This window comes from Salvelinus alpinus, chromosome 13 (assembly GCF_045679555.1).
Source record: "Salvelinus alpinus chromosome 13, SLU_Salpinus.1, whole genome shotgun sequence".
Taxonomy (NCBI): domain Eukaryota; kingdom Metazoa; phylum Chordata; class Actinopteri; order Salmoniformes; family Salmonidae; genus Salvelinus; species Salvelinus alpinus.
In genome coordinates, this window is record NC_092098.1 from 36,624,090 (window position 1) to 36,650,012 (window position 25,923).

Below are 25,923 nucleotides of genomic sequence, written 5' to 3' on the forward strand. Positions count from 1 at the left end.
CAAGAACAGCTCAAATAAGCAAAGAGAAATGACAGTTCATCATTACTTTAAGACATGAAGGTCAGTCAATGCGGAACATTTCAAAAACTTTGAAAGTTTCTTCAAGTGCACTCACAAAAACCATCAAGCGCTATGATGAAACTGGCTCTCATGACCGCCACAGGAAAGGAAGACCCAGAGTTACCTCTGCAACAGAGGATAAGTTCATTAGAGTTAACTGCACCTCAGATTGTAGCCCAAATAAATGCTTCACAGAGTTCAAGTAACAGACACATCTCAACACCAACTGTTCAGAGGAGACTGGGTGAATCAGGCCTTCATGGTTGAATTGCTGCAAGGAAACCACTACTAAAGGACACCAATAAGAAGAGACTTGCTTGGACCAAGAAACATGAGCAATGGACATTAGACCGGTGGAAATCTGTCCTTTGGTCTGATGAGTCCAAATGTGAGATTTTTGGTTCCAACCGCCATGTCTTTGTGAGACGCAGAGTAGGTGAACAGATGATCTCTGCATGTGTGGTTCCCACCGTGAAGCATGGAGGAGGAGGTGTGATGGTGTGGGGGTGCTTTGCTGATGACACTGCCAGTAATTTACTGAGAATTCAAAGCACACTTAACCAGCATGGCTACCACAGCATTCTGCAGCGATACGCCATCCCATCTGGTTGGCGCATAGAGGGACTATCATTTGATTTTCAACAGGACAATGACCCAACACACCTCCAGGCTGTGTAAGGGCTATTTGACCAATAAATAGAGTGATGGAGTAATGCATCAGATGATCTGACCTCCACAATCACCCGACGTCAACCCAATTGAGATGGTTTGGGATGAGTTGGACCGCAGAGTGAAGGAAAACAGCCAACAAGTGCTCAGCATATGTGGGAAATCCTTCAAGACTGTTGGAAAAGCATTCCAGGTGAAGCTGGTTGAGGGAATGCCAAGAGTGTGCAAAGCTGTCATCGAGGCAAAGGGTGGCTACTTTGAAGAATCTAAAATATATTTTGATTTGTTTAACACTTTTTTTTGTTGCTACATGATGCCATATGTGATATTTTTTCTTTCTCCTCTTTCCTTTCAGGAAAGAGTTATCACTGGACATGATTCTCAGTTATCTGAACCATGAGTGGTCAGATGTGTGATGTGTGTGTGAGTGTGGACATCTTCCATTAAACTCCCTTTAACCTGGACATCCGCCTCATCCTTGTTCTGACCGGACATTCTGTAGTGGTTGCTACCGGGCTCAAGCCAGCACCTAAGGTTTCTTATTATATTCACAGTCCTTCGATTCTATACAACCCTACCCCTATTTTTCAATTACATTACATACATTTCCTGTCTTGTCACTTACAGGACAGTTTGTGTGAAAAGGTTTCTTGGCTTTGATATACATTCTATCAACATCAGAATATACTGTATCTATTCCAGTGTTTCCCGACCTGGTCCTCGGACATCCCCCCCGAGAGAATACCCCAGCGATTCCACATTAGTTTAAAATACATTTTTAGAACTAGCTCACCTGATTCAATTAGTAATCTAATTACCAAGCCCTTAAGAAGTTGAATCAGGTGTTCTGGTGGTTGAATAGACCAAATGTGTAATGGCTGGGAGGGGGCAAAACTAGGTTGAGCAACAGCTCTGTTCTATTCTGAAAGATGAGAACATGTAGATGGAAGTAGAGATCCTCCAGTTTTAGAGGCTCTCAGTTAAGAGACACCTCAGTCCTGTCTAATAAATCCCAGAGCACACTGCATGCTAGTGGCTACAATACCGGGTCTAGTATCCCATTTGGAGTCATTCCCTGTCGGATCTGTTGGGTGAGAGGGTGCCACAGTGAGAGGGGTTAATCAAACATAACACAACACACATACAGACACGCACGCACACACTGTATATGACACAGACACAGACACGCGCACACACGCACACGCACACGCACGCACACACACACACACACCTTAAACTCGTAGGACTCCTCTATGATGACCTCTAGCCTGCTGTGCTCCCCTAGAATGGGCTTCCCCATCTCTGAGATACGTCTGGCGTCCTCCTCTTCTGGAGTAGGGTTCCCTAAAGGGGGAGAGGAAAGGGGAACGTTCTCTTACTACAATACATGATGGGACTAATTTAAATGGAGTTAAACAAATACATATTTTGTAGTTATGATGGGGTTAGACAGTTGAACTAAGCTCATGATGCATTTATAAGCGATATTGTCAAAATAATCAATGGGTATATATAATTTTAATGTTCAAAAACGTCTGTAAAAATCACAGTGGGCCTTTCAATTGTGTGCAAAACTTATGAGATCTTACCCTGGTTGAGCAGCAGAGCTGCAATAGGAAGAGAAAAAAATAAATGCGTGATTTTGAGATGTGATTACTTATAATGCTATTCAAGCTAAAGTGATTTTTGTATTGAACCTTTATTTATTCATGTTAGTCTCATTGAAATCAAATGTATTTTGCAAGAGAGACCTTGTCAAAATAGCAGCAGTCGACAAAAGACAGAAGTGACACACCTTAATACACAGTACACATGCAAGGAATTGATCAACAGAGAAACATTATACTTGGGACAATGTACAAACAATAAATGAATGACAGATTCATCAGATCACAATGTGCATTCTGAAAGTAACCATGCAGTGAGGAAAGAATCAGTACAAATTAATCGACACCAAATTCAAATATTCCTGCGTCTCCATCCTCTACTAAATGCAATAGTCCAGTGAGCTCATCCAAAGAGGTATAGGCTTGACTTCCATCCATGTGAAAAAAAATGTGGAAGTGCTTTTTTCACTGGGATGCAATGGGAGAGGGTCGATCGAGTTCGATTAACATAAAAAAAAGAAAGCTAATTCACTGTGTGAGGCCTATTTGATCGACTAGGAGGTGCATAATGTTTACGTTGTTACGAAGGTACTGGTATGAGTGGACAAGCTTGACATCACTGTTATGCACTGTACGTCGTACTGTGCGGTTGTTATGGTTTACGACAGTGTGCTGCTTTATATATGAATGGATTATCAGAATGAGTGGCACATGTCAAATCAAATCAAATCAAAGTTTATTTGCCACGTGCGCCAAATACAACAGGTGTAGACCTTACAGTGAAATGCTTACTTACAGGCTCTAACCAATAGTGCAAAAAAGGCTATAAAAGTAGCGAGGCTACATACAGACACCGGTTAGTCAGACTGTTTGAGGTAGTATGTACATGTAGATATGGTTAAAGTGACTATGCATTTATGATGAACAGAGTAGCAGTAGCGTAAAAGAGGGGTTGGCGGGTGGTGGGTGGTGGGACACAATGCAGATAGCCTGGATAGCCAATGTGCGGGAGCACTGGTTGGTCGGCCCAATTGAGGTGGTATGTACATTAAACGTCAGAGTGATTTACAATGTGAAACCGTGCAAACGTGCGTTCTACAGCTTAGCTAGATATAACAATCACAATGAATTTGAGGAAAAAAACTTTATTTCAGGTCTTGTTCTGCCTAGTGACAAATCTCTCTGGCATCTTATTGGCTAAGAGTTCTAGCCTTTCCTCCGACTTCATGGACAACGATTCCCATGGCAAGTCCATAATCTTGTCAGTATAGTTAAAAATCTTTGGCACATCTCCCAGCCTCACTACATTCTCCCTTCAAAGAGGGGCTGAACTCATTGATTAGGCCTAGTATTTTAGCCTGCTCACAAAAAATGCAAGAAGCCATTCGTTTTGGGGGTGTGGTTTGATGTGGCTGTGATATCCCAAACAGCCACCGTACCAACTGCGTGACGCAGCATGACAACGTGAACGTAATTGGTCAAGAATCCCAAGCTCCGAGTGTTAAAATGTCGTCATCTCTAAAGTAGTATCTTTGAATGTGTTTAAATCTGAAAGTGTGGCAAGTGAAGTGTGTGACAATGAATCGAAAATAGTGAAATCAAAAGAATGGAACAAACCAAGCAAAGGTTGTAGTAGAAGACAAGGACCGGTCCAATAATGCATTTCTTATTGGACTGCGATTTTTGGACAAGGAGATTCATTTGGGAAATCCATTTGTAATATATTGAGGACTGTGAAGAAAGCAGTGTGAAAGGTGCATTCAATCAAGGTGACTCGAAGCGGCCTTGTTTTAGTTTATTGTGTCGATGAAGAACAGAAGAAGCTGCACTGGATCTGGCAAAATTGTCCACGTCAGAAGTAACATCTATTGATCTTCGGAGTAGGGCGCCTGCCAAAGGAGTTATAGCTGGAGTCTCGTTGGATATAGTCAGAAAATCCTAGGAGTCGTCAGTGCATGTTGCCTGACCCGTATAGTAAATGGAAGGAAGGAGAAAAGCCTATCGTTATTATTGTTGTTTGAGGAGACTCTACCTGAATATGTGAAGCTTGGATATGTGAGGTATGCGGTGAGCGCACTTGTGCCCAAACCATTATAGTGTGGGAATTGTAAAAGATAAAATGTGATTTTATATCCATCACATGCGTCGAATACCGTGAAATGCTTACTTACAAGCCCTTAACCAACAATTTAAAAAGTAACACAATAAAATAACAATAAAACCGAGTCAATGTGTGGGGGTACAGGTTAGTTGAGTTAATTTGTACATGTAGGTAGGGGTAAAGTGACTATGCATAGATAATAAACAGCAAGTTGCAGCAGTGTAAAAACAAAGGGGGTGGGGGGTGGGCAAATAATTTAGCAAATAATGCAAATGAATTGTTCAGCAGTCTTATGGCTTGGGGGTAGAAGCTGTTAAGGAGCCTTTTGGACCTAGTCTTGGCGCTCCGGTACCGCTTGCCTAGCGGTAGCAGAGAGAACAGTCTATGACTTGGATGACTGGAGTCTTTGACAATTTTTTGGGCCTTCCTCTGACACCGCCTAGTATATAGGTCCTGGCAGGAAGCTTGGCCCCAGTGATGTACACACTACCCTCTGTAGCGTCTTGCGGTCGGATGCCGAGCAGTTGCCATACCAGGCGGTGATGCAACCGGTCAGGATGCTCTCGATGGTGCAGCTGTATAACTTTTTGAGGATGTGGGGACCCATGCCAAATCTTTTCAGTCTCCTGAGGGGGAAAAGGCATTGTCGCGCCCTCTTCAAAACTTTCTTGGTGTGTTTGGACCATGATAGTTTGTTGGTGATGTGGACACCAAGGGACTTGAAACTCTCGACCCACTCCACTACAGTACTGTCGGTGTGAATGGGGGCATGTTCGGCCCTCCTTTTCCCGTAGTCCACGATCATCTCCTTTGTCTTGCTCACGGAAAGGTTGTTGTTCTGGCACCACACTGCCAGGCCTCTGACCTCCCTATAGGGTGTCTCATCGTTGTCGGTGATCAGGCCTACCACCGTTGTGTCGTCAGCAAACTTAATGATGGCGTTGGAGTTGTGCTTAGCCACGCAGTTGTGGGTGAACAGGGAGTACAGGAGGGGACTAAGTACGCACACCTGAGGGGCCCACGTGTTGAGGATCAGCGTGGCAGATGTGTTGTTGCCTAGCCTTACCACCTGTGGGCGGCCCGTCAGGAAGTCCACGATCCAGTTTCAGAAAGAGGTGTTTAGTCCCAGGGTCCTTAGCTTAGTGATCATCTTTGTGGGCACTATGGTGTTGAACGCTGAGCTGTAGTCAATGAACAGCATTCTCACATAGGTGTTCATTTTGTCCAGGTGAGAAAGGGCAGTATGGAAGGCGATTGAGATTGCGTCATCTGTGGATCTGTTGGGGCGGTATGCGAATTGAAGTGGGTCTAGCGTTTCCGTGATGATGGTGTTGATGTGAGCCATGACCAGCCTTTCAAAGCTCATCATGGCTACCGACGTGAATGCTATGGGGCGGTAATCATTTAGGCAGGTTACCTTTGCTTTCTGGGGCACAGGGAGGTCTGCTTGAAACATGTAGGTATTATATGGTCACATGTTTGTAGACGGGAGAAGTATGGTATTGAAGAATCTGTGAATGTAAATTGTTGCAACTGTGGTGGGGATCATACTCCAGACTTCCTTAAGTGCCCTGTTAGGGTGAAGGAGGTGTCAACGATCATGGCTGTGCAGCAGATCTATGTGGAGGTGTTGAAGACAGTCCAAGGGGCAAGAGGCAACAGTGTTGAAGATGCATTACAACCAGTTGCTAGTGTTTTAAGTCAATCGAGTGATCCTGATACATTCATTGTGAAGAAGGTGGATTTTGTGGCATTTATAGCCACAGTGATTAATTGTACAGCATAAGTGTCTAAGAAGTCCAAGAAGCTGGATATCACTACTGGATATCATTATATCTGCAGCCAATAGTTTTTTGGGGCTCAAAGACTGCAAGGACTATTGTCACTGGGAAATGTTCCCACCCTGACAGGAGTCTTCTGAGCTTGTGTACCTGATTAGAATGGGGGGGTTTACAGAAAAGCGGGTTGATTTGGTTTAGTAATTATTTTGTTGTTAGTTTTGTGTATTATTTTTTCCTTTTAGGGATCCTTAATATTTACCTGCACAGTAGGTGGCGGAATGCACATCCAATTATTGCGAACGCCATTATAGCCAAGTTAACAAACAGCCAAGTTAACAAACAGATCACTGACCATTTCGAATTCCACCGTACCTTCTCCGCTGTGCAATCCGGTTTCCGAGCTAGTCACGTGTGCACCTCAGCCACGCTCAAGGTACTAAATGATATAACCGCCATCAATAAAAGACAGTACTGTGCAGCCGTCTTCATCGACCTGGCCAAGGCTTTTGAATCTGTCAATCACCACATTCTTATCGGCAGACTCAACAGCCTTGGTTTCTCAAATGACTGCCTCGCCTGGTTCACCAACTACTTCTCAGATAGAGTTCAGTGTGTCAAATCGAAGGGCCTGTTGTCCAGACCTCTGGCAGTCTCTATGGGGATACGACAGGGTACAATTCTCGGGCCTACTCTTTTCTCTGTATATATCAACGATGTCGCTCTTGCTGCGGGGGATTCCTTGATCCACCTCTACGCGGACGGCACAATTCTGTATACATCTGGCCCTTCTTTGGACACTGTGTTAACACACCTCCAAACGAGCTTCAATGCCATACAACACTCCTTCCGTGGCCTCCAACTGCTCTTAAACTCTAGTCAAACTAAATGCATGCTTTTCAACCGATCGCTGCCCGCACACACCCGCCCGACTAGCATCACTACTCTGGACGGTTCTGACTTAGAATATGTGGACAACTACCTAGGTGTCTGGCTAGACTGTAAACTCTCCTTCCAGACTCATATTAAGCATCTCCAATCCAAAATTAAATCTAGAATCGGCTTCCTATTTCGCCTCCTTCACTCACGCTGCCAAACATAGCCTCCTTCACTCACGCTGCCAAACATACCCTCGTAAAACTGACTATCCTACCGATCCTCGACTACGGCAATGTCATCTACAAAATAGCCTCCAACACTCTACTCAGCAAATTGGATGCAGTCTTTCACAGTGCCATCCGTTTTGTCACCAAAGCCCCATATACCATGCTCTCGTCGGCTGGCCCTCGCTACATATTCGTCGCCAGACCCACTGGCTCCAGGTCATCTATAAGTCTTTGCTAGGTAAAGCTCCGCCTTATCTCAGCTCACTGGTCACCATAACAACACCCACCCGTAGCACGCGCTCCAGCAGGTATATCTCACTGGTCATCCCCAAAGCCAACACCTCCTTTGGCCGCCTTTCCTTCCAGTTCTCTGCTGCCAATGACTGGAACAAATTGCAAAAATCGCTGAAGTTGGAGACTTATATCTCCCTCACTAACTTTAAGCATCAGCTATCTGAGCAGCTTACCGATCGCTGCAGCTGTACACAGCCCATCTGTAAATAGTCCATCCAACTACCTACCTCATCCCCATGTTGTTTTTATTTACTTTTTTTTGCTCTTTTGCACACCAGGATTTCTACTTGCACATCATCATCTGCACATCTATCACTCCAGTCTTAATTTTCTAAATTGTAATTACTTCGCTACTATGGCCTATTTATTGCCTTACCTCCTTACGCCATTTGCACACACTGTATATACACGTTTCTATTGTGTTATTGACTGTACATTTGTTTATCCCACGTGTAACTCTGTGTTGTTGCACTGCTTTGCTTTATCTTGGCCAGGTCGCAGTTGTAAATGAGAACTTGTTCTCAACTGGCCTACCTGGTTAAATAAAAGTGAAATAAAAATAATAATAAAATAAAAATTATACAATAGAAGAAGAGTAGTATCTTTGATGACAGTTGTGTTTGTGATGCTAACATTAACTCAAAAATGTGAAGATGTTCGAGTTGGAAAAACCCAAGCTGTTTATGACGAACAAGTCTCGTTCTGTCAACATAACATTGGTGATGATGTATGTCTCGTTCTTAGTCCAGAGACGCTGTGCGCTAATGCCTCAATAAAGAAAAGGGCGGGCTATGTTTGTTTCTACTGCTACGATTGGATAGCATGCAGCTGTACTTTAGGTTGAGTCTGCAGTGAGATCGGGTCTCTTGCTGCTGAGCTCCGAATCACTCATTATTTTGACACTGCCAACCATGAGCATGTGGGCAGGATTGAAATCTAAACCAAACCTGTAAATCCCGAAGTATCCCTTTAATCTTATCTTATAAAACTATTCTAGAGAGACTGCAAGTGTAGTGGGAAAAGGTTTCTCACAATATGTGTCAAATGGCAATTTTCGCTGAGTGTAACAGTGGATAGTAGGTTGAACAAACCTTTTGAGATGGCCATTTTATTCACTAACACTAACCCTCGCACACAACACACCCCACTGACCTGAGATTCCTCGCTTTAGCCATTTGGGCTCATCCAGCACAATGGAGAAGTTTTCCTGCTTCTCATATTCCTCCACATTTACAATGCGTACCTGTAGAATCTGACTGTGGAGAGACATGCAAGCATGCACCCACACACACGTACATACATATACACACCCACACTCACACAGGGAGAGAGAGAAGAGGGTTGTCATCAATAGACATTGTTATATTTGTAGACGTTTTAAACACATTTGATGAAGATAAAAGGAAAACATGTTATGATTACAATCACAGGACACCAAAGATAAATATTTTGTTGAATAATACAACCACACACACACACACACACACAGACAGACAGAGCGACTTACAGTTAGTGCATTCATCTTTTAAGATAGCTAGGTGAGACAACCACATCTCAGTAATAGCAAGTACAACTGAAGAGTATTTATAAAACACTGTATCCACACATTTTTCACTTGTTTTTTCATCAGAAATGATTGCTTATGGGTACCTTCATGTTTTTATACATAAGAGTTTAGATGTGTTATTTTGCAAAACACTAGACAGTATATCCATTGTTTAGCTGGAATGGTTCGTATCCTGTATATTTGACTGTGATTTGTGGTTGTCTCACCTAGCTACCTTAAGATGAATGCACTAACTGTAAGTCCCTCTGGATAAGAGCATCTGACAAAAATGTATGTTTTACATACAGATCTCATAATTGTATTGAATTATTTATTTTTGTCACAAATGTGTAATTTGTACAGTTCTTTATTAAAAATGTAGTTATTTGTTACAGTTAACTGTGTAAAACCCAGCAGTACTACTTATTTCTCAGAGTGACGTGGATATATAGCATTAAAAAAACATGATTATTTGTCTCTTAAATGAAACCATCAAGTAACAGATTTTAAACAAATACATGTCTTGTCATTGAACAACCCTATGCCATGATTAGACAGTAAAAAAACACCAATCTCTTTCATAATTTCTTTAAAAAATAAAAGCTCATTTTCAAACATTTCTGAAAATGGATATATAGCGTTTTGGAATGAAACTCTTCAATTGTTCCTCAATAAGTGCGACTGTTAGTTCATGAAATGCAAGGGTTTAATTTCTGCTGCTCCATAGGAAAGCACCATGTAGTGGACGCGGACTTCGACTGGAACCAGTGGAATGTGCAAAGGAGTGGGTTGACATGGGAGAGCATGGGAATGTTGAGCACCAGGCGGGTTGCAGCGTTCTGGACAAGTTGCATGGGTTTGATTGCTCAAGCGGGGAACCCAGCCAACAGAGAGTTGCAGTAGTCCAGACGGGAGATGACCTGAATTAGAACCTGCGCCACTGCCTGTGTGAGGTAGGGTCGTACTCTATGGATGTTGTAGAGCATGAACCTGCAGGAGCGAGTCACTGCTTTGATGTTTGCGGAGAGTGACAGGGTGTTGTCCAGGATCACGCCAAGGTTCTTTGAACTCTGGAAGGTGAACTCCTGGAGTTGTCAACTGTGATGGAACGGTCTCGCAACAGTCCCGTGAAGCAAGCAAACAATCATATCCTACCCTCTGAAACATTAACAAACACCCTGTCATTTAAATCACATCAGTAGCTGAGGTGCAATAAAGAATTTAACACATAGTGGAGGCTAAATAATTCACAGTGCATCACATACACAACACTCATACACACACGGTACTGTACACACACAGAAATACAAACATGAACTAAACAACAGATAAACAGAACCTTAAACCACTTACCACTTACGCCTCGATCACACCGACAGCATCATTGCGTTTTGGTACACCAGAAGTATATTCATTTGGATTTATCGAACGTATGCATCAAAATGTATGCATAGACGGCTTGACAGAAATGGTAGCAAAAGGTGAATGTTGAACTTTTGTTGCACACATATCCAGATGATGCTGCGTACCATTTTGCGCATTGACGCTGTAGGTGTGATCGAGGTGTTAGTTCACCATTACAGTAATACCTACAATAATACCTACAACCAGATTACAACTAGTTTACAACCAAATGAAATTATATCATTACAACCGGTTTACAACCAACAGGTTGTAATTTGGTTGTAATGACTCCATTTCAAACAGTTTTTCCGGCTGGGTACCATCCCCCTACTTTAGGGTTGGCATAGAGCAGGCTTCACCTGGTCTGTTCATTGGAGAACTCAAGCTCGCCCTTGGTCTCCTCGTAGTCCACGCCGGCACGGGCGCTGCCGTCCTCAGTGCGGTAGGGCAACATCACGGTGCCCCGCGAGCCAGAGTTCCGCACCACCGTCACCACCATCGTACCCGAACTCTCGCTCACTCGCAGCACGCGCTCGCGGAACGTGAAGATGCCGGCGTGGTCGTCGTCCAGGATGGTAACCATGGCAACTAACGGCTCCACCAGCCGGCCCTTGGGCGGCGTTCCCAGTGAAACCTTGTTGCCGCCCTCATCCAGACGGAGATTCTGCAGCCGCACAAAAAAGTGCTCGTCTTCCTCGAAGACGTCGTCGTCCAAGATGCCCACCTGAAAAGGACAGGGGACACACAAAAAGTTGTGATAGGAATTACTGTATGCATTGAGACAATCTTATTTAAATGCCCAGTGCAGTTAAAAATATGACTTTCCTGGGTTTTATATATATTTCCATGTAGGAATAATACTGTGAAATTGTGAACATGATGATAATGCACTTTTAGTGTAAGAGCTGTTGGAAATTTCATGCTGTTTTGGTGGGATGGAGTTTTAGCCTGCCTGTTGACATCACTCCAATAAGAAAGAGAGTTCCAGACCTTTCTGCCAATAACAGCTAGTTTTCTCCTCCCCACTCAGACCACTCCCAGACAGTCAGGTACTTAATTGTTACCCAGAAATTATTTGATATTGAAGTAACAACAGCTGCATTGTGCCTTTAATCTAATCTCATCTGAAATTATTTAAACTAATCTCTAATCCATCCAAGAGCAAGTTTTCCCTTGCCACTGTCGCCTCTTTTCACTCTTTGGAGGTGCAGGCCATGACAAGTTGCTGACAAGTATTATACTAGTAAACGAGTAAATTGACTAGTAAACAAATACTAGTCAATGAGTTAATTGATTGATTGTTTGGTTGATTGAAGTATTACTCAAAACTACAGTAAAAAGCGACTATTCACCTCCCTCCTCTCATAATTTCCCACCCTCTTTTCCCCTCTCCTTCCTTCTCTCTCCTCTCCATCTAACCTTAATCTCCTTCCGACTCTCCCCTGGTTTGAACACCAGCGTCCCCTCGCTAAACTCATAGTCCGCCCCGGCATTTGCCGAGCCATTCTCCGTGTGGTAGTCCACATAGAAGGTGTGCTGCCCCATGCCACCCTCACAGATCACTGCTAGGCTCAGGGTACCACAGTTCTCCGTGCACTGGTATTGGGCACGCTCAAAGGACAGGTGGGTGCACGTGGCCCTGTCGTCTTTCTCCAGGGCTCCGCCCTCCGTAGCGGCGGCTTTGCGTCGCGTGTGCTCGGCGGCATGCTTCTTGAGCACGTTGCCGGCACCGATCATCATGCGTGTGGCTTGGATGCGGTAAAAGGCGCGGCTCTTCCTCTGCTGCACCAGAGCTGAGTAGTTGGCCATCTCGATAAGCTGCTCCAGGTCTTTGTCCGGGTGCTTCTGCTTCAGGTCCTTCAGGATGCGTACCACCTAGGTTAGGTCACAACGTAAACACAATATTAACTAAATGTTAATACCAGGCTTAAACAAGGCTAACAAAATGATACCGCAATGTAAACACAATGTTAACACAATGTTTGAAATACAACGTTGACACAATGTTTGAAAAAACATAGCTGCTGGAAGAACAAAAATGTTAAAGACACGTAAAGGACCAATACCATCTCCCTGCCCACTCCACTCTCCTATATTGCTAAACTCTTCTGACTCGTCCTGACTATTCTCTTTCCTGATCTCCTGGCTCAGCCTACCTCATCTCTGTTCTGGTCCAGCTCCTTGCCTGTCTGAACAGAGACTGTGCAGACACTGGAGGAGTTTCCAGCCGTGGAATTGCTATCTGAGAACTTAGCGTCCATGATTACATCGATCCCCTTGGGCGCCAGGTCACCTTCCGTTTCCACAACGATGCCATGCCGCTTGTCGGCACGGTAACGCTTGTGCATGTACTTGTAGAAGAGCAGGCGGCGGTCGGCGATCCAAGCCAAGATCACACACACTGGGAAGTAGAGCAGAGTGACCAGAGCCTCCCACACCTGCAGAATCAACACACAACGTTTCTATATAATAATAAAAAACACACAAATGCATACAAAATCTGTCTATAAACCCCCGCTGACACACAAAAACACACAGACACACACACACGCAAATAATACAGACCTCCACTACTCCCGGGGAGATAACAGCCAGGATGAGGTAGAGCCAGATGTAAGCAAAGATGCTCCAGAAGGCTGTGATGAAGAACACTCGCAGATGTTTGATCTTTCGCGACTCCCCGTCGGGGATGACCCACACACACACTCCGATGATCACAAACATGTTGAAGGCAGCGCTGCCCACTATGGTGCCCGGTCCAAGCTCACCCGCGTCAAAGTTGTGACCACACACCTGCCAACAAGACAGCAAATAAATCAAGTTGAATAACAAAATAAGCTAGGGTTACGCTACCTCCATTACGGTATCTGTCAATGGGGAACCCAGTCTAATTCAAGCAAATCAAGGGTCCGTCAGGTGTAGCATGTAGTACAAAGGGATTGTGGGGACACTCAGGGGTAGTGTGTAGAGCCCTGCACTGGCATGAATTTTAAGCCCGAGCCCTACCCATACTCGCAACGTTCAGGCCCTACCCTACCCAGGCCGATTGCTTCTGCCAAATTGAAGGCCCTGCCCGAAACCCAAGATCAGAAATAACTTCCTCCATTAGTAAATGCATTAGCCGCTCCTCTCTGTCTGTCACTTGCTCCCTGCGTACAGGTTGAAGCACTTCTGACATCATGTTATGATCTTACTCAGATATGACTGTACCGCGCAGGGGAACACTCGCAAATGGCTCAGCTTCAAAATGTTAGTGATCAATTTGTGATACCTGAGCCCTGCCCGTACCCTAGTTATTGATGAAAAATACGACCTACCCAGCCCTAACCTGATGGGTTTGGGGTTTGTGGGGACACTGGGGTAGTGTGTTGTGTATATACTCTGGGGTGGTGTATAGTGATTAAGGTTTTGTGGTGTCACCAGCATACCTCGATGACAGAGAGAAGGATCTCTGGTGCAGAGGAGCCCAGGGCCATGAGCGTGAGGTTAGACACAGTCTCGTTCCAGATCCGCACAGTGGTCACTGACGTCTCCCCGTTGGGTTTGGTGATAGTCACCTCTTTCTCCTACAAAGACAAGGACACACATCACAGTTAGGGGAACATGCAGCTAGTGTTTTACCAATACAACAATTCAGTGATATTGCCTATGAGCTGATGCTAGAGGACAGTATTTCAAAAGTTCCAGAACTTTCACCAAAGTTCCCAGGTTTTTCAGAAATCCTGGTCTGAGAATTCACAGAATCATTTCAGCTAAATTTCTGAAAAACCTGGGAACTTTGGGGAACGTTTTCAGAATCACCACAGCATGAGAATGACTGAAGGACAATACAAAGAGAGAAGTGGTCACTGGTCACCTGGGAGGTGATGACCTCAATGGAGGCCATGAAGCGGTCGGCGATGATGGACACACCCAGGAACATGTACATGAGGCAGGCAAAGTAGACTATCGCCCTCCCCGTCTGCTCTGCCAGTGGAGGGCTGAGTGGTAGCCACACAGGCAGCACAATGCCAGGTCTACACATCACCTTGTCCGTGCACGTCCGCTTGCCCCCTGTGGTGTTACCAGATGGGGAAGATGGGGTGCCTGATAAAGATGCCCGCTCCACCACCTGAGGCTTGGAGTGGAAGGAAGAGGTGGCCGGGTGGAGCAGGAGGAGGAGGATGGAGAGGAGGAGTAGGAAGGATGGGAGTGGGGGATACACAGGGTGGGGTCCCATGCTATCCCTGAGTTAGGTGGTGCCTGGGGTCACCGGAAGAGCAGCTGGGTAGGAACACTCTCCTGAGAGAGAGAGAGAGAGAGAGAGAGAGAGAGAGAGAGAGAGAGAGAGAGAGAGAGAGAGAGAGTCCAAAAGAACAACAGGGGTTGAGGATGTGGCTCTCTAAAATGTTCACTAGGGTATATTAATAAGGTCTACAATACATTCAACTTTGCCCCTCTCCACATACATGAATGCCATAGGGGTACTTCTGAGATGAATTAAAGGGATAGTTCACCCAAAATAAATGGTTCCTAACCTACCTACTTTAAAGTAGTTTATTTGAACATTCTGAATGTCAGCAATGCTGCTATAATAACCATTTTATAAGTATTAGTATAATATTTATTGCTATTGTTTGTTTGTTTTGAACTGTTTATCTGTTTCTTGTGCTGTTTTTTGTATGTGCCTTGGTGGGGGGGTGATTAAGACTGGGGATGTTTCATATTTGTTTACTTAGCTACAGTCACCAACGGTTAATATTAGCAGCTAGGACTAATACACAATGGAAGTTAAGGGACCCGAGTTAGCATGCTCTACATTGTCCAACATTACCTTAGTTACTTCAAACCCGAGTTCTCTAGAAACGTACCATTGTTTTACAGTCATCGATGCCAATGCTAGTGGTTGGGCACTGGAGCTTAGTAAACAAAACCCAAAGCGTGGATTGCAGTCTCTTCTGACACACAGACCATTCTCAAGGTAAGGAAATATAGACGTCAAAATGAAAAGAACAAGGACTAATGAGTGTGTGAGTGAATATGCATGTTACCTCACTCTGGCTGTATCAAATGCCAGTCTAGACAAATGCAGAGTGCTATCAGTCAGCAGCGATCTAATAGAGAGGAGAGGAGAGGAGACAGAAACAAGAGAGAGGGGGAGAGAGAGTGAGGAGGGGGAGAGAGAGTAGAGGTGCAAACAAACACAAACTGAGAGAGAAGGTATAAAGACACTGATATAAGACCACTGCAGGAGGCAAAGAGTTACAATGACATAAACAGAAACATGAAAGAACATTCAAACACAGAAAGATGTGAGGCCTGTATAGTACTAAAGGTGGTGCAGCGGTAACACTACATGTAGGTACCATTTAATGGAAGGTTTTGCATGTAGGTTATAGACAGTTAATTATAGCTTTAATATGTTAATAAATCATGAACTAATAACTAAATATCTAAACTTCTTTTAAAAGGGAAAACCCTTTACCACCCCCCTCAAACAGAACCTTAATGTAAAGTCCTACCAGAGCACCTTTGAAGGTGGAGATCAGATGCAGGTGGGGTAACACTAAACACCCTATCTTAAACCCATCCTTACCCTGGAGTGGAGCTACCCACTGGCCATGGGGGTTTATGTCACAGCGGGAGGCCACCTAGAGGGTCACCTGTCACCAACCCCCCCCCCCCCCCCCTCTCTCTCTGCACAGGTAACCCTAGGTTGGTGTGTGTGGCACCATGTCTTATTCATTGAGAACTTAAGGTCATTACTTGTTCAATTAGTTATGACGGGCCCAAGCCTGGCTGTGACTGGTCCCCAATAAACATGCATTATGAAAAAAGGGTCCTTACAATGGAAATAATCTGTCTATTAGCAGGTCAAGCATGCTGACATGATAACTTTGAAAAACAAAATGGAGGCAGACATCTTAATGGTTCTTGATGATACTTTTCTGTAACTAGCTACAAATACATTTATATTTATCTATACTACTAAATACGGGGTACATTTTCAGTGCTAGCACAAACAAGACCTATGCTTTAGGCTAATGCTAATTTGAACTGTTAATAGGTAAGAACTTTAAAACCCCATGTATGTCATCTAGGGCAGTGGTTCCCAAACTGTGGGTCAGGACCCACTTGTGGGCCACGGCAGGAGTCCAGGTGAGAGTTTTTTTGTGCATTGTTACAATTCAGTTCATTAGAATTTGTCACAAGAGCTCATAGTCAAATCTACATAGAGTTCAATATTTTAAAGAGGATGATTTTATAATTATTTTTTACTTTTGTCTGGTCTGGGTATATTTTTTCACCACTCGAACCCTTTTGCAACTGAACAGACACCTAAATTGGTGGGTCAGGAAGCAGAACGTTTGGGAACACCGGATCTAGGGAACACACACACTTACTGCATAAAAAATGTGCATGCATGAGTGTATGTTTGAGTAAGTCAGTGCATGCGAGGTTGTGCATGCATGTAACATGGATCATATATGCATGTGTGGGTGAAAAAAATGGGGATGGGTCATCTATGGACTTGAAAGAATGTGTAGAGCATGAGCTTGTGTGTGTGTATCTGTGGGGGGGTGTAAGTGAGTGAGTGAGAGTGAGTGATGGAAATGGAAGCGTGCTGGCAGGTGTGCGTTGCCCACGGTAACAGACACCGCAGTGCTGCATCATTGATGCCGCCTGTGCCTTGGCAAGCTCATTATTAGGTTGTGATTGAGAAATGTGGCCCCGAGCACCATGCACCGCATCACATTTCACTTTCCAAGGCCTGCTATGGTTACCATGGCCTCAGACTGAGGGCCACCTTACACCGGGCAGTGAGGCCAAGGGGCCCGAACCAAAAATAACCCACCGACTGTTCACACCTGGACAGGAATACTGAACAGGTGACAGAGCACAGCAAAGAGAGATGCTGTTGTAATACTAATCAACAGACTTACAAAATACATAAACACTCCTTGTGACCCTTAGGCTGTCCTAATATGGACACCATACACACAAATAGAGGAGGGAGCCACACAAACACATACATATTTTCGTACAGGCACTCATAGGATAACGCTAACATACCATACCAGAAAATAAACCTTATCGACAGACAGCTAGCTGCCTGTAAACTCACACTCTGAGGCCTGGTCCAGAAACAACCCCACACCGGTAAACCTTTTTTCTTTTTTCTTTATCCTTTATTTAACTAGGCAAGTCAGTTAAGATCAAATTATTATTTACAATGACGGCCTACCCTGGCCAAAATCTAACCGGGACGACGCTCGGACAATTGTGCGCCGCCCTGTGGGACTCCCAATCATGGACGGTTGAGATACAGCCTGGAATCAAACCAGGGTCTGTGACGCCTCTAGCACTGAGATGCAGTGCATTAAACCGCTGTGCCACTACACTTCATGTAGATCTGAGAGGACTGAATAGATATGAGCAATATACACTGAGTATTCCAAACATTTGGTACACTGTCCTAATACTGAGTTGCGCACCCAGCAACATTTCAGTTCTTGACACAAACCGGTGTGCCTGGCACCTACTATAATACCCTGTTCAAAGGCACTTAAATCTTTTGTCTTGCCCATTCACCCTCTGAATGGCACACATACACAATCCATGTCTCAATTGTCTCAAGCCTTAAAAAGTATTTTTTAACCTGTCTCCTCCACTTCATCTACACTGATTGCAGTGGATTCAACAAATTACATCAATAATGGATCATAGCTTTCACCTGGATTCACCTAGTCAGTCTGTCATGGAGGTGTTCTTAAAGTTGTGTACACTCAGTGTATTAATAACTTCATCTGATAGGCTTGGTAGGACTTTCACCATATTGCTTCTATCTGTCAAATTATTTCAAATCTCCACAAGTGCTTACGGGTGCTGCATTGTTCGTTATTGAGGCCTTTTCTGGTCGGGACCCAGACCCATCTGTGGCAGTTCAAATGTGTTTGCATTGTGATTCTGATTGGGTTAAGGCACTACTAAGTGGTGCACTCACTCTGGGTTTACAATCCATATTGAGATCAATGGCCTTTAGGTTCTCCCTCTGGACCACCATCAGGCAACACTGCAGATGAAACCCGTTTATAAGAACAGTCAATCGATAGACTCATTAGGGTAACAGAGGTGTAGAGATTATTTATCACTCCCATAAGCCCCATAATAGACTTACAATGCATTCTGAAAGTATTCAGATCCCTTGACTTTTTGACTTTTTTACAAATTTAGTTTTGAATACTTGTATAAATAAGGTATTTCTAAAATTGATTAAAAAAATAAATAATCCTCATCAATCAAAACACAATATTCCATAATGACAAAGGGAAAACAGGTTATTTTTTTTGCAAATGTATTAAAAATAAAAAACAGAAATACCTTATTTATACAAGTATTCAGACCCTTTGCTATGAGACTAGAAATTGAGCTCCTGTCCATCCTGTTTCCATTGCTCATCCTTGAGATGTTTCTACAACTTGATTGGTGTCCACCTTTGGTAAATTCAATTGACTGGACATGATTTGGAAAGACACACACGTCTATATAAGGTCCCACAGTTGACAGTGCATGTCAGAGAAAAAACCAAGCCATGAGGTTGAAGGAATTGTCCGTAGAGCTCTGAGACAGGATTGTGTTGAGGCACAGATCTGGGGAATGGTACCAAAACATTCCTACAGCATTGAAGGTTCCCAAGAACACAGTGGCCTCCATTATTCTTAAATTGAAGAAGTTTGGAACGACCAAGACTCTTCCTAGAGCTGGCCGCCCGGTCAGGGGATGACCAAGAACCCGATGGTCACTCTGACAGAGCTCCAGAGATCCTCTGTGGAGATGGGAGAACCTTCCAGAAGGACAACCATCTCTGCAGCACTCCACCAATCAGGCCCAGACGGAAGCCACTCCTCAGTAAAAGGCACATGACAGCCCGCTTGGAGTTTGCCAAAAGGCACAAAAAGGACTCTCAGACCATGAAAAATAAGATTCTCTGGTCTGATGAAACCAAGATTGAACTCTTTGGCCTGAATGCCAGGCGTCACGTCTGGAGGAAACCTGGCACCATCCCTATGGTGATGCATGGTGGTGGCAGCATCATGCTGTGGTGATGTTTTTCAGCGGCAGGGACTGGGAGACTAGTCAGGGTCGAGGGAAAGATGAACGGAGCAAAGTACAGAGAGATCCTTGATGAAAACCCGCTCCAGAGCGCTCAGTAACTCAGACTGGGGTGAAGGTTCACCTTCCAACAAGACAACGACCCTAAACACACAGCCAAGACAACGCAGGAGTGGCTTCGGGACAAGTCTCTGAATGTACTTGAGTTGCCCAGCCAGAGCCCGGACTTGAACCCGACCGAACATCACCGGAGGGACCTGAAAATAGCTGTGCAGCAATGCTTCCCATCCAACCTGACAGAGCTTGAGGGATCTGCAGAGAAGAATGGGAGAAACTCCCGAAATATAGTTGTGCCAAGTTTGTAGTGTCATGTACCCCAAAACACCTGAGGCTGTAATCGCTTCCAAAGGTGCTTCAACAAAGTACTGAGTAAAGGGTCTGAATACTTATGTAAATGTGATATCCTTTTTTATTTTGAATACATTTGCAAAAAAAATAAAACCTGTTTTTGCTTTGTCATTATGGGATATTGTGTGTAGATTGATGAGGGGGAAAAAACAATTTCATACATTTTAGAATAAGGCTGTAATGTAACAAAATGTAGAAAAAGTCAAGGGGTCTGAATACTTTCCAAATGCACTGTAGTTCCCGGGCTAGAGTGTATTTTAATTCAGTTCACAATGGGTGAGAGCTTAGATGGGTTTATGAATTCCGTTGTGTTTCAGTCTCTCTGCTTAGCAGATGTGGCCTCCGATCTGCAGAGGGCAAACTGTTGGGATTGTGGCTGCTGCTCAGCTGTTTGCGCCTCCTTGTTTAGATCTGTGAGACCCTGACTGTGTTTTAATAGTCTTATGTGGCCAAATGCGGCCCACTTATGGAGCAAATTTTGAATTTGTATTAGGATATTGAATTTGAATTTAATATTATTGCATTTGTAATGCACAAATTGAATCATTGAATTCATAAATTGAACTTGATTTGATTCCATCTGTTCTCCTTTACCTTTCCTGACTGAAATTATGGTTTATAAACTTGATACACAAACAATGAATGCAGTATCTACAATATTGAAACTGAATATATAAATATTGAATATAAAATGTAATTTAAATAACATTTAAAAACTGAATGCAATGTTCATTAAATTCAGTTTAAAATCATGAAATACAAGTTCAATTTATTATTTGAATGATTCAATTTGTGCATTAAACATTTTAAAAAATGACATTCAAATTCAACAGCTTAATACAAATGAAACATTATTAAATTCAAATTCTGTTTGCACTGAAATCACTCGCTGGTCAATTCTTGCATTTGTCACAGTTTTTTTGTGTGCTTGTTGACTAAAACCAGAAAGTATGTAGAAATTATAATGGATGTAAATATTTTTATAATTTAATATTTGAAAGTATTTAACTACTTTCTAACTCTCTAACAATGACCAATAATGAGATTTAAGCATTCCACGCGCCTTCCAAGCAAGCTGTTCTTTGATGGAGAAGCTCGTTTCCCCTGTCCTCTCTGGTACCGTAAACCGTCTCGTCCGTCGCCTGTTCTGTTCCTGTACAGGACACTGAGCTGTGTGACAGCTCTTCTCCCGTTAACCCCAGCGACACGGCTGCTGTCTGTCAGCGACGCCGATAAGTGATTGCCTGGGATTAATTTACACAGATAGCAGCGTCAACAAAATGGGAGTTAGCACCTTTTACCGTTTCATATTTTCTCTCCCCACATGGTGACGGAGGGGAAGCGTCAGGTAAGGTAAGGGATACTGTCTCTCTAGGTTCAGGTGAGGGAGAGAGTGAAAGAGAAAGAGAGAGAAAGTGAGAGAGGAAGAGACAGAGATGAGTGTTTTACACTTAAGCAAAGTGAGGTCTTTCTATGTAAATGGATCCCACTGCTGAAGGAATAATATAAGAGAATACACTCAAATGGGCCAAGAATGGATTTTAAAATTATATGGAGAAAAAAAGTCACTATCAAAATGTTTTTGTTGTTGTTTTATTTCATAATCAAACAATATACAGTATATAACAGTACAGTATTAGCCTAAACATGCTACATTGTTATTATGTCCAAAAATGCTTATATTACCAATCCGTATGTTGGCAATGGCTAGTTTAAAAATACCAAAGTGTGGATTGCAGTCACTTCTTGTACATAAAGCTCTTTCAAGGTAAGGAAACAAATGTCTAAATATGCCATTTATCTGAACTGTTCCTTTAATAGAATGCCTGTGTTGACATTTTATGGCACTTAACAGGAGTAAAGAAGACCACAAACCTTCACTCAAGTGAACTGTAACCATCATGGTGCAGGTGGCAGTATACTCCATGTGCATTCATTTTGTCAATGAGAGCATGCTGGCTCCATTCTGGCTCAAACACAAAACACTGGACTCTCTACAGTGACTCTGTTTTGGCTCAAAGACAACCCAGTTTCAAGTCTTTCACTGTGTTTTTGTTCCTAAAGTGAATGTGTTTCAGGAGGGTTAGCATGCCAAAGTCTGCCTCGGTTCTGTGAGCACTCAGAGGCCTGTATACAGCATTACTTCTAACAAGGACAGCTTAGAAATAACCCTTTTGGTCTTTTCACGGAACACACTTTATTATTCAATGCCCTTGAAAATATGCCAAAGCAAAACCACAAATGTGATAGCAAAATGTAGCTACTCGCAATAAAGCAACCGATCCATTATGCCGTAATGGTAATGCTAGTTTGAGTTACCCACAAATCATGTCAGTTAGACAGTCACCCTGTTTGCCGTTAAACGAAAGAAAGGAAAGTGATCCATCCCTTTAATAAGTAAAGCGAGGGCTGTCCATGGAACCTGTAAGAACCAGATGAGTCAGAGTGTAAACAAATCTACCTCTGGCCCCGGGCCACACAGACAGACAGACAGACTATCATAGCACTGTTACAATTAGACCTACTATCATAAAACTGTTACAATTCTGATATAAGTGAGGGATATGTACATGCAGATGTTCAAGATTATTAAGAATAGGATTGCGGACACACAGTCATTTATGGTTACCAGTATTTAGCAGACGCTTTATCCAAAGCAACTTCCATAATGTTACAATTGTGACTTCACTGGAAAACGCCTTTTCGAAGAGCAATTTACGGCCAACACATTGCATCTGTTAAGACAGAGGTAATAATTACCACTTGAAAATAAATTGGATCCTGGACCTCTGGTTCAAAGTTAGGCCTAACCTAGGATTTGTTAAACAATCTCCCGGTTAGGTTGTTTTCCATATACATTTTTTCCACACATAATGAATGTCCAGATATATGTGAACCTTTTCAGTTTTGAAACTTTCCATTAACAAAGGGATGATAATAGGGATGCAAATGTCTGATTTAAAGGGAAGATCAGTATTTCACAACTTAATGTTAGATGGTTACTCAGCCTGAAAGTAATCTATGGGTCAGGATAAACTGTAATCCATGGTTCAGATTTCTTCAAACAGTCATTACAAACTTCAGTGAACTTTCGCCACTGCTAGCTAAAAGTCAATGGGAGTAATAGGGGCAACTTCAACCGTGCAATTTACAAAATGTCATGGCCAAATCAACTGAAATTAACTTCATTATTTTGTTTGACATGACGTACTTTTGTATATCTTAGGTAGTATTTCTGAAAGTAGAGCTCACGAACCAAAAGTGGTCCCCGTAACATGCATACAACGTCACATATGTGCAGATATGTGCACCATACATTGCTCTCTCGCTCTGCTGTGTGTGCATGATGTGCCTCTTGCTAGCTGTCACTCATATGGCGAGGGGCTGAAGTTCATTGGTTGAACTCAAATTGCTAGGGGGCTGGCCCATGTGGTAGAAAATGTAAGGAAAAGGTCTCAGCACAGCTTCCAGAAAAACAGTTGCTTTCAAACTAAGGAGTTTGTGGCTGATTGAGGTAAAACAATTCTGCTCATAGATTATGGATGTATGAACTACACATTGACACATCCAGACCAAAGTGGGAGGGTTAAATCATACTTAGTAGTCGCCAAAGTTCTGGAGCATGTCTTTAAAAGGTGATTTGCCAATATTTATATATTTTTTCAAATCAAAATAGTTTATCTATCCAACAAGGTAGGAGTGCAGATACATAAAAACAACATACAAGAAAATATGACAATCACAACTACACAAATTAATCCAAAACAAATGGAAAAAAGAAGCACCATGTAATCTCCATATTTGCAGCGCTTATCTTTTCCATTCATTTGGGGTTGAGGCATGTAGATGGATCTACACAACCGATGATATAAAATGTGTACTTGTATTGACATTAGACTACTTTGGAGGTCTGAACATCTGACAATTTTTGTTTAGGGGGGGGGGGGTGTAATGTCCCTTTAACAACAATTTAATTCCTGTTCAACTTTATCCTACACGATTAAAGGTAAAATGGTAATAGCATGTTACTGTTATTACATGAAAAATACATATGGGTCTCTGTGCGAGTGAGATTCATTAAAACAAGTATTGCTATGTTGTGACTATGTACGATTTGGAACCAGGTAGTTACTGTGTTGAAATGTAAATATGTTGACCTATATAACTAGGTATGTAACTATGAAACGAGTTAAAACGTATCTCTGTGGAAATGTTATGTTGAAGTACTAGAAGTACTAGAATTGAGCCAAATGTTTCTTACTACACTCTTAGGGGAAAAAAGGGTTCCAAAGGGGTTTTTCGGCTGTCCCCATATGATAACCCTTTTTGGTTCCATGTACTGTAGAACCCTTTTTGGTTCCTGGTAGAACTCTTTTGGGTATACATGTAGAACCCTCTGTGTAAAGGGTTCTACATGGGACTCAAAAAGGTTCTACCTGGAACCAAAAAGGGTTCTTCAAAGGGTTCTCCTATGAGCACAGTCGAAGAACCCTTTTCTAGATAACACCTTTTCTTCTAAGAGTGTACATAGTAGATACAGGGCATTCGGAAAGTATTCAGACCCCTTCCCTTTTTCCACATTTTGTTATGTTACAGCCTTACTCTAAAATGTATTAACTTATTTTTTTCCACTCATCAATCTACACACAATACCCCATTACATGATACTTATGTAAATGTGATATTTCTAAAAACCTGTTTTTGCTTTGTCATCATGGGGTATTGTGTGTAGATTGATGAGGGGAAAAAACTATACATTTTAGAATAAGACTGTAACGTAACAAAATATGGAAAAAAGTCAAGGGGTCTTAATCATTTCCGAAAGCACTTTATACAGGTAAGTGCCAAAATAAAGGAAACAGCAACATAGTGTCTTAATAGTGTGTTGGGCCACCAAGAGCCATCAGAACACTTTCAATGCGCCTTGGCATAGATTCTACAAGTGTCTGGAACTCTACCAGAGGGATGAAACACAATTCTTCAACGCAAAATTTGATAATTTGGTGTTTTGTTGATGGTGTTGGAAAACGCTGTCTCAGGTGCTGCTACAGAATCTCCCATAAGTGTTCAATTGGGTTGAGATCTGGTGACTGAGACAAACACACAAACACACTCTTTAAACCCCATGTGCTCCTTTGAGACCCATCTTTCAAAGTCACTGACATCTCGCCTTCTAACCATGATAGCCAATATAATGGTCAACTGAGCATTTTTATACATAATCCTAAGCATGATGGGATGTTAATTGCTTAATTAACTCAGGAACCACACCTGTGTGGAAGCACTTGCTTTCAATATACTTTGTATCCCTTGTTTACTCAAGTGTTTCCTTTATTTGGGCAGTTACCTGTATGTCATATGAAAGATAATTTTTAAATAAAATGTAACAATTTTCAAAGTGAAAATATTTACTGTGAAACTTTAATCTGTGGCACAAATCTATTCATGTATGGTACTACACAACAGACATGTTAATTAAATAAAAAAGCTTCCCAAGAACCATTGCAGTGGGGGGGGGGGGTAATTTGAAACCTTTCAGATGGTAGTGCATGTCTAGTATGTAATGGTGGCTACCGGAATTTGTAGTGAGCTTTTGAGTAGCCTAAGCTTTTACACAGTATCAGATTTGACCCATCCAATATGGCAGCCTAAATGTTGTTTCATGCCATGGGTTGACTCAGTGCATTATAGTAAAAAATAATTATGACTCAGCACTTCGTCATATTGGTACAACTCTGCAACACCATCTACAACAACTACACTCTAAGATTTTTTTTTACCGAAATGTACTTAAAGGGGTACAAACGCTTGTCACTGTAGTGGTACCCTGTAAGATACGTCCATTGTACCATTAGTT

The 25,923-nt window shown here is 42.7% G+C and overlaps 1 protein-coding gene across 1 annotated transcript in view; it reads right to left on the reverse strand.

Annotated features, from left to right (window-relative positions):
* slc8a2a (solute carrier family 8 member 2a) overlaps positions 1-25,923 on the reverse strand; it is a 49,845-nt gene that overhangs the window by 11,866 nt on the left and 12,056 nt on the right. Inside the window, exons 2-11 of the mRNA XM_071339132.1 lie at positions 15,596-15,658; positions 14,422-14,846; positions 13,994-14,131; positions 13,131-13,358; positions 12,722-13,003; positions 11,985-12,440; positions 10,925-11,289; positions 8,768-8,871; positions 2,319-2,336; positions 1,961-2,073 (exon numbers count right to left, since the gene is read on the reverse strand). Coding sequence (XP_071195233.1) covers positions 1,961-2,073; positions 2,319-2,336; positions 8,768-8,871; positions 10,925-11,289; positions 11,985-12,440; positions 12,722-13,003; positions 13,131-13,358; positions 13,994-14,131; positions 14,422-14,784 — 2,067 coding nt within the window. The 5' untranslated portion in view covers positions 14,785-14,846; positions 15,596-15,658. The remainder of the gene's footprint in view (positions 1-1,960; positions 2,074-2,318; positions 2,337-8,767; positions 8,872-10,924; positions 11,290-11,984; positions 12,441-12,721; positions 13,004-13,130; positions 13,359-13,993; positions 14,132-14,421; positions 14,847-15,595; positions 15,659-25,923) is intronic.